The 9760-nt window shown below is 35.1% G+C and overlaps 1 protein-coding gene across 7 annotated transcripts; it reads left to right on the top strand.

Moving 5' to 3' along the window:
• Positions 1-366: 366 nt before the first annotated feature.
• Positions 367-9513, top strand: KRT222 (keratin 222). Of its 7 annotated transcripts, none has more exons than XM_077853152.1 (8): positions 425-580; positions 2621-2697; positions 3448-3488; positions 3930-4054; positions 4780-5000; positions 6608-6684; positions 6861-6996; positions 7428-9513. In XM_077853152.1, the coding sequence occupies exons 4-8, from the start codon at positions 3938-3940 to the stop codon at positions 7654-7656; spliced, it is 780 nt and encodes a 259-aa protein (XP_077709278.1). In that variant the 5' UTR covers positions 425-580; positions 2621-2697; positions 3448-3488; positions 3930-3937; the 3' UTR covers positions 7657-9513. The 7 variants fall into 7 exon arrangements, with proteins under 7 accessions (XP_077709276.1, XP_077709278.1, XP_077709277.1 ...); XM_077853151.1 differs by having other exon boundaries at positions 3926-4054; XM_077853154.1 differs by lacking the exon at positions 425-580 and adding an exon at positions 646-662 and having other exon boundaries at positions 3926-4054.
• The last annotated feature ends 247 nt before the right edge of the window (positions 9514-9760 follow it).

Genomic DNA, 9760 nt, shown 5'->3' with positions numbered 1-9760 from the left:
AATGCCCTACCACAGCATTTCTGTTTAAATAATCGAAAGGGCAAGAGAAACTATAAAAGAAAATTTTAGCTATCATGTTTTCAGCCCTGATTAATTGCCATGCAGGGTCTTTGGGGAAAACAAAATACAATTTTCTTCCCCTTCTTCCCCATTTCCTTTAGACACATGATAAATTGCCCCCACCCCCACCCTCACCCCCCAAAGTGCTCAATTTTACAAGAGACCCAATTCAGGAATGCTGAGGATGTTTTCCTTTTTCCGTTCCCCTAGGGAGAGTCCGACGCATCTACTCCACCAACCACAGTAGGAGAAAAGGGTTTGCATATTTGCCTAATTGATTAGCAACACGGTTCTGGAAAGGGAGCTCTGCGTCTTTAAGGCTCCACGGAGCTCTGTGTCTGCTCGACGCAGACAGACCAGCTCTGCCGCAGCGACTCATCCTATCGATAAGGTTCACTTAGCCAAGGTGGAGGATGGGAAAAGAATGGAGCTGTCCCAGCTACTCAATGAGATCAGGGCAAACTATGAAAAGCTCCTCACCAGAAATCAGATAGAGACCGTGCTCTCAACAAGGATCCAGGTAATGATTTCATACAGACAGGCACCTTCCAGGATAAGGAGACAATCCCTGTCTATCCAATTCCTGTCCCGGCCTCTTTGAGGTACAGTATTTCCTTTTGGATGCAGCGTCTACTGGGGAAGGAATTTAGGTTTTACTGCGATGTGACTGGGACCACAGGGGGAAAATGCTCTGATGATACCGTTCAGTGGTCATTCGGTTAATGTCGATTGATGATTTTTACATCAGTGATGAGGTTCCTATCGTTAACAAAACATAGGGCCAACATGCAATAAAATGGGGCGATCTAACCTCTTTCAGACATCCTTCGGGAAGAAAGCATTTCAAATACCCTTCGAAGATTATTACAGAGTTATTTATAGAAAATGTTTAAATAACGACTTTAAAATGGCAAGCTTTAGGGTAAGATTTACTAGCTTGCACACTTGGTAGAGATAAAAAAAACAGATAAAATATTTCTGAAAGGTTTCTGTCACCAGTTTTATACCAGATTGTTATAAATAGAAATTATCTAAGTATGTGAAGGTGGCATTCAGAAACAGTGATATAAATTGGGACAATAAAATTCCCCAAATTGATATGGACTCTCCACTTAGAGATTTTTGTTTTGTGCTACAAGATGAGAAATGTTTATTTCCAATACAAGTCGTGAAATATTTAAGCATTAAAAAGAGAGAGAGAGCTAAGTTGAATAAAGCCTAAATCCTAATTTCATAGACTTACTTTGTTTTAAAGTGACAATCACATTTAGCAATTAATTAAGATCTTACACATTTAAATAACTGTACAAACATATTTTAGAAAGAAGATTTAAAAATTCAAGGATTTTTGTCTGTGTTTTTTGGTTTGGTTCTTTTTTTTTTTTTTAACTTTTGTATCTGAGTTCAAATTCTATTCTAGGCACCCAAATAGTGAACTTAAGAACAATGCCCAACAGGGGAAAAAATATTTCAAGGAAATCATAAAACTTTACTTCATTAGCAATTCATTTTGGTAACAGTATAAATTTCACCTCTAGGTAATATTTTCAGCCTTCACAAAGAATGAGCAGTATCCTAGATCAAGCAAAGTCACTGGGATATTTAAGTGTTGGAATAGTTCATTCACCTCTTGCAAAGAGAAGGCAAAAAATTACTAGACAACAATTTCTGAAAAATATAGACCAAATCAATATTTTTTTTGCAATAGTAGCAATACAAGTTATTTAATTTGTAAGTCACAACGCCAAAATTAGTAAGTTAAAGTGAAAAGGCGAGACTATAGTAAGTTTTGTTTAGAGTCTTTTTAATGTATATCTACTTTAGAGGATTTTTTCTTTCAAAGAAATCAGAAAGTCAGTTGGAATAAATTTAGGGAAGCCTGATTAATTATTACAAAATAAAGAAACATAAGCTTTTTGTGACTTATTGTTGTAGAACAAACTACCTCAAAATTTAGTGAATTAAAACAACCATGGCATTCATTCTCTCATGATTCTGTGGGTTGACTGCTTCAGTGGGAGTGATTCTTCTGCTGTGCATGACACTGGCTGAGACTGTAATCATCTTGGGGCACAACTGGCCTGGGATGCCCAAGGTGCCTCACTCACACATCTGGTGCCTTGGCAGGGGATTTTTGGAAGGCCGGCTCAACTGAGACAATTGGGTCTTTTGCTCTCTCTCCCTGTGCCTCGGGGTCTTTCTCCACCTGGCCTCTACTGATCTCTCCAGCAGGGTATCCAGACTTCTTAACAGGTTGGCCCAGGGCTTCCCAAAGGACAGGAGTGCAAGTTCTCAGGGCTTCCTGAGGTTTAGGGCTAAAACTGGCATTTCTGCCACATTCCACTGGCTAAAGTAAGACACAAAGTCTGCCCAGATTTAGTACAGACGGGGACCACACAAGAACATGAATCTGGGGAGGTGCGGATCTTCGAGGGCCAACTTCGGAATCTAGCTACCGCACAATCCAAGCTGCCAGTTCCAAACAAAATCCAAAAGACCAGCAGATACGAGCAGTTTTATGCTCTCCTAGTTCCTAAATTCTTGATATTCTCTTTTGTAGCTGCTCTGCGATGTGTTGCTGCTTAACTTTGCCATCTTACCGCTAGGAACAAGTGATACAACAAACCAAAAAAAAAAGTATGAATTTTGTTCTTTAATGCCTTGCCCTAAACTTTATTTGTAAACTTTCATTTACTGCAGTGCTTTCTTTAAAAAAAGAAATCTATTTTACCATCAAATTAAAATTTTTTATTTCAAGGTGCATTTTTATAAAAGCATTAATAAGTTGCCACTTTTGCTTCAAAATACTGCAATCAATTCCATACATCGCCCCTGCTGCTTTTGGGGCCAAATGTTGAGAATTCTGTCAAAAGATACTTTCATTTGATTTCAACATCAGCATAAGAACATTTAAAGCCAAATATAACATATTCCACTTGTTATTTAATATGACGGCATGTAGAAAACAATCTTTAAAGATGCAATTTTGGCTACTTCCCTAGATATCCAAAATTAGCATGCTTTCTAAAAAGATCGTTTGCGAAAGGTAAATCAACAGTGGGTTCTCTTTCTACGGAAGTCTATTTTAGAGCCTCTAATGCCTATGATAACCTAATTCTTTAAATTATTCATAATATACTTCCCAGCAGTATTTAATCGCTGTCCATATACCCAGTCCCAGAATCAATTGGTTTAAGATATAGAACTGTTTATCTACTTTTACAAAGCAGTCTACAAGAAACATAGAGGGGAAATAATAGCTGAGTTTCAATCCTTCTTCCTAATAATGCCATAAATAACAAAGTGAAGAATCAGAGGTCTGAAACTTAGATCCTACAAACTGTTACTTTTCATTAAAATAGATGTATTTTTCTCTGCATTTCATAGACTGTCATCGTAGGAAGAGACGTCTGAGGTTCATTTTATAGGTGAGAACACTGAAACTGAGCATGCAATTCACTTGCTCCCATACCTGACCAATTAGTCCCCAAGCACTAAAACACATGTTTGAAATTTGACAGTTTAAAGAAAAAATGATGAGGCACCTATCTATGTTTCTAGGATTGCTTTTATTTTTTATTTTATTTTATTTTTTAAAGATTTTATTTATTCATTAGAGAGAGAGAGAGAGAGAGAGAGGACAAGCCTGGGGGAGAGGCAGAGGGAGAGGGAGAAGCAGACTCCCTGCTCAGCGGGGAGCCTGACATAGGGCTCAATCCTAGGACCCTGGGATCCTGACCTGAGCGAAGGCAGACGCTTAACAGACTGAGCCACCCAGGCGCCCCTCTAGGATTACTTTTAAACGTCTCATTTTCAAGAGTGGTCTTTGTTTTTGTTGTTCTTGTTGCTGGTGGCTTTCTTAAAGCTAGAAGAAGATATGAGCAAAAAAATGGACAAAGACGAAGAGGCTTTAAAGGCAGCGCAAGCAGAACTCAAAGAAGCTCGGCGCCAGTGGCAGCACCTGCAAGTGGAAATTGAATCTCTCCAGGCGGTGGTGAGAATGATCTCAAAACCGACTGGCCCACTGAGTCCCCAGACATTTGTTGATTAAGAGAGAAAGGAATAATGCCCCTTACCTTACACTGAGAAACTGAAAGGCAAGACCACTGAATTCTATCCCTGGTCCCCCGCACAACTACCTCCCTCCCTCCCTCCATCATGACCATGGCTATTATCAGGTCATTCAAGATTTAGTTCAGGCCTGTAAAAAGGAAGGAATCCTTGCTTCTCATCCTGGAGTCCTCTAACTGCTGCTGTGAGAGAACATAGCCTTTGTCATTATCCAAAGTTCTAGCAGCGGGGAGTCTTCCTTCCCCACCCCCTGAGACTTCTAATAGTAAAAAATATTTAAACACTTTCCCCAAATGCCTTTTCTAAGCAGTCTGCTCTACTTTAACATTTGATGTTCTCTATTTCCAATTTTTTAAAAAGTCAAATAAACCAGAGTGATAATAAGTCAGTCACACAGCAGATTCTTTTTTTTTCCTTGCTGTAAGAATTATCACAGGATTCTGTTGAAATACTAAGTTCTCTAGCCATCTGTATATAACTTGTTTTCACTTGAGTCATAAACAAAGTTCTAAGGAAACACCTTTTGCATAAGTGATATACCATTATTGCAAACATTTAGAGAACACAATAGAATGAAGCCATTGCCAATCAGATTTCAGAAGCACACTTTGTTTCACTCCTTCACTGATGAAGATCTATATAAAACAGGAAAGGGGCCTTGAAAACTCCCTACATGCCAGCGAGCAACATTACCAGATGCAGTTGCAAGACCTAGAGGCCGTGATTGAAGGACTAGAGAAAGAACTACAGGAAGTAAGGCGTGGCATCGAAAAGCAGCTTCAAGAGCACGAGATGCTTCTCAACACAAAGATGAGGCTAGAACAAGAAATCGCCACTTATCGCCGCCTCCTAGAAAAGGAAGAAATCAGGTACCTAATTCCATATACAGTCATTGATGGCAAGTGACCAGAAATACGGAGCCACTTAGGTCTCTGGTGAGACAGTCAGAGAAATTACATCTAAAAAGCCATCCGTCATCACCATGGCGTGCTCACTGGGTTCCTACAACAATATAGGATTAGTAGGCATTGCAAAGAATATGTGGGAGAACTATTTCCAGCCCCCCTAAATTATGAAGAGAATGGCCAAAGTCAGGGACTTTAGCCATGACAAAGATTGCTTCCAGCCTAGAATGAAATGTAAATAATTCTCAGTCACTACAAGAATGACCTTTTATAACTTGCTCACTTTCCTTGCCATTCATCCCTTCTAAAATTAATCAGTTCCTTCTATGGGCCACAGAAAGCCTATATTACAAACAAAGAAACAAAGAAAGCTTGGAAAATGCACATCTCCCCCCACCCAGAGACCACTTCTACCACAGATCAAAAGCCAAAATTAATAATAATAATAATAATGATGATGATGATGATAATGATAATAATGTGATTATATTACAACCACGAAAAGCAATTTAGTTCTGAGTACATGATTTAAAAGATTTCCAGATGTCCTGATAACAAAAGGTATGGAAATATCAAAAGAAGAATTCTTACTAATTCAGTTTCATAATCTGCAATCACTTGTAATGTCACATGGCTTTGAGCATGGGACAACCTCCAATTTTACATGTTCCTAGAAAGAAAACTTTATTCTTGCTTGCTTCAGAATTCCTCTAAAAAATTAGATGAAACTACCTTAACCTGTAATAAGTCTTGACATTTACTAAAGCTTTGAAAAACAAATTGAATTCAAAATCTACCACTTACTAGCTAGGTGACACCAGGCAAGTTACTGAACCTCTCTGCACCTCAGTTTTTTCATCCATAAAATGGGGATAATATTACCTACCTCATAGGATTGCTGTAAGGATTAAATAGTTTGTGAAGTGCTTAAAACAGTGCTATGTGAATATACATACACACACACCTCTAATTTGTTATTAAATAAAATAAGTGTGGATTTTATTTAATGCGTAATCATTCAAGATGTTGATAAAGCAGTCTTTAATATTTCTTTAATTTGTAAAATTTTCATTATGCTATATTTAAGATATAAAAGAAAGTATCAAGAAAAAAGTCATGAACTTCATGTTCTCACTTCCCCCAGCCTGAGAAGTGAAATACAGTGTTGTTGAAGTCTCCCCACCCCCACCCCAGGCACCTAAACTATATCCTCCTATCCCCAACCTTCTCCTTTAGTCTAACCTGGCTCTTGAATTTGACCCTTATCAGTCTTACACATTCCTTTATACTAATATGTATATATGTTTCCCTAAACAAAATACTAAATTGTTTTGCATATTATTTTAACCTTTATAAAATTAGCTACAAACTACCTTTTCTTCCCCACTCAATGTTATACTTGGGAGATTCATCCATAAAGACACAGTGTACCCATAGTTCATTTATTTTCACTGCTAAATAATATTTCCATTGTATGAATAAACTACATTTTATCCATTCTTTTATTGGTAAGCATTTAATTATATGCTAATACAGCATTGCTTCTCTAATATAATTCTTTCCAATTCCAGATATTATGGTTGTATCCAAGGTGAGAAAAAAGAACAAAAACCTACAACAAGTAGAGTTGGTTTTGTTTTACCTTCAGGTGAGTTTCTGATATTAAGCAAACAAACTTGAAAAGCAAAGTGCCATTTATAGAGATTGTAAATAAATACTGTAAAGTAGCAAAAATAAGCAATATTTGAATATAGTTTGACATAAATTTTCTGGGACTAGGACTACAACATTGTGATTTAATGTTTCACTATAACATTTTCACAGCCATTATAAATGAAATATCTTTTTCAACAAAACTCCCACAAAAGTATGAGAATGAAAAAGTGGAAACAGTGACCAAACAGGCAATACTAAATGGAAATATTGTGAAGGAAAGCACTGAGGCTCGTGGCACTATCCAGTAAGTAAAATAATTTTGACTAAGAAATAATAATAAACACGTGCAAAGAAATTAACTTCAGTTGAGTAATCTCAATAATCTTTGCATGTTTCCAAACATAATTTTAATATGCTGCAATTTTTTTAATCTGACATGAGTAAATATATTTAAACAAAAACTCGGATATTAGAGTACTCAATCCTTAATTCACCATTTTTCCAAAAATATAATCAAAACATGAGAATTCCATAGAATTCCTTGGAAATTATACCTGTGTGATTTTTAAAGCGTGTAAATTATAAATTCCACAATGTAAATTGTGAGTTATAATTTTAAATGTTTCAATTATGAATTACACACATTTCTTGATTTCTTTTTCATATGGAATACATATTATATATTTTTAATAGATCCATATTTTTTCATATGGAAGGTTTATTTTATCATTTCAGGACAGAGAAAGTGGATGAAGTTATTAAAGAATGGGAAGGCTCCTTCTTTAAAGATAACCCTCGATTAAGGAAAAAATCTGTTTCTCTTCGATTTGATCTTCATTTAGCAGCCACTGATGAAGGGTGTTTACAGACTAAGCAGGATAATCTACCAGATATAGAAGTCAGGCTTATCATGAGAAGATCATGCAGTATCCCCTCTATCAAACCTCCATCAACAGCTAATTAATCCAAAGACAGTATTTTACTTGATTTGAAAACGACATTAGGGTAGACCAAGGTGGATAATCCTGACCACCCTCTGTCCCAAAATGTAAGTTATTAAGTATATATGTTATGATCAATGAGTGTCCCTTCAGAAAACAAACAGGGACAAAATTTCTCTGAATCCATTTATGGATGCATTCTTTGAAGAGGGGGAGCTTCAAAATAAAACCAGAAATTCAGTATGGTTTCTACTTTATTTACTCCAAACAGTCTTCTTTTTCTCTTGAAATTTTATCAGAAACTAAGCCTGAAGCTTGGCTTGGTTGAGTCTTTGAAATTTCACTCAGTGTCTGAATATTCTAAGGAAAGAGAACAATTTGTTTAAGTATGATTAGATTATATTAAGAATTACACTGACTTATTCATCATTATTCCATGACTGGTTATATCTAAAAAGATTTTTCTACTTAAAAAAGAAAACAATTGTAACAAACTTAAAGAGGACTCACAATTCACATAACCAAAAAAAAATTTTTTGGAGACAATCATTTGCATACTTAGAAAAATAACAGAGCCACTTTCCACGAGCAATTCCAAGCAAACTATAGAACACCCCTGGCTAATTTGATGATTAAATAAATTTAAGTTAATCTTAATCCAAAAGCTTTTTGTAATCATGATCTGATTTACAGAAGAGTTACTTTATTCAAAGAACTTTAAGGTTGCATCCTCTACAAAAAATCAAAAGGCCAGTGGCACAAACAAAAGATGAAAGTCTTGTTGCTATGGTTCCTAGAATAGAGTTCTCTAAATCTCTCCGTCGCAACTTTTTCATCAGTAAAGTTAAATGTGACTAATTGGAATAGTTGATGTGAGCATTAGCTAAGATACTATGTAAAGCATTATAAATATTTCTTGCAGTCATTTATGTGAATTAAGATAACAGTATTGTTATCTAAGCGATGAGCATTTGCAGGATTTCCATTTTTAAATTGTTCAAACTGTAATAAATATGGACAGAAAACATATTTGTGAATAAATCAAGTATTGTTGCAAAGTTTTTTAAACAACTTAATTTGTTTAATACAGGCATATTTATTTATTTTAAAACCTTAAACAATAAATACCTGTTTTAAAACATTAGAAATTTATAGGCTATCACTTTTTTTCTAAGCAGAATAAAATGTTGAGTACAACTCACCATACTTTTTCCCAGCTAAAATATCATCTAAGGGCTACAGCTCAGTTAGCAATTTTAGTACAGCCTTTGCAATCTCTTTCTTTCTCTATTTCACATAGAACAAAGTGTATATTTTAACCAGGAGAAAATCATGTTAAATAATCTTTAACATAATACAGGGATATAAAATTTTAAATTTTCTTTTTCAATTATTTTAAATTCCTTTTAGCCTGTCTTATTCTATTTAGCAAAAGGGATTATTTTGTTTTGTCAAGGATACGACAGCATGTTAAATGCTTACTCTTGTGTAAGCATCCAACCTAAAAAATACATCCTGTACATAAGTGTTTTCATTCAATATTAGTTAAATGCTATGCTAACTTTATTAATGCTTTGAAAAATGCAATCATATAAGCTATTGTACTAAAGTCACTGTATTAAGCAACAGTAATCATAATAAAACAATATATCTAGTGTAATCTATATGCAGTGTTAAAAACAGTACTGGGCATCATGAATGTAACTGCTTGTTAAAGTAATTCTGCTATGCAGCTCTTGTGTGTATAAGATGTACATTTTAAAATACAGTATTTGAATTTATTTTAAAAAGTTTTATTTGCTTTGGGGCATTTTAAATCGGGATAGGAATTTACCAAAGTAGATGATACCAGTATAATAATAAAAAAAAAAAAACTGAAACATGAAGTCCAAAGCCGCATTTTATTTGAATTTGATACATTGTATTGAGTTTAATTTTCTAGTATTGTTAGCTCACTTGGGGAATAAAGCAAAAATTGTAACCTGGAGGGATAACCATTTTTATATTCTTTTGGCAAAAGAAAAGTTAAGAATGGTACATTCTAATAAATGTATATTCTAATCAAGAGAATCAAAACAATCCCATAACCCTGGGAAAAGTATAATAATAGTAGCCATCATTGGCAAA

Source organism: Canis aureus, chromosome 16 (genome assembly GCF_053574225.1).
Source record: "Canis aureus isolate CA01 chromosome 16, VMU_Caureus_v.1.0, whole genome shotgun sequence".
In the NCBI taxonomy this organism is placed as follows: Eukaryota; Metazoa; Chordata; class Mammalia; order Carnivora; family Canidae; genus Canis; species Canis aureus.
This window is presented reverse-complemented; position numbering and strand designations above follow the sequence as displayed.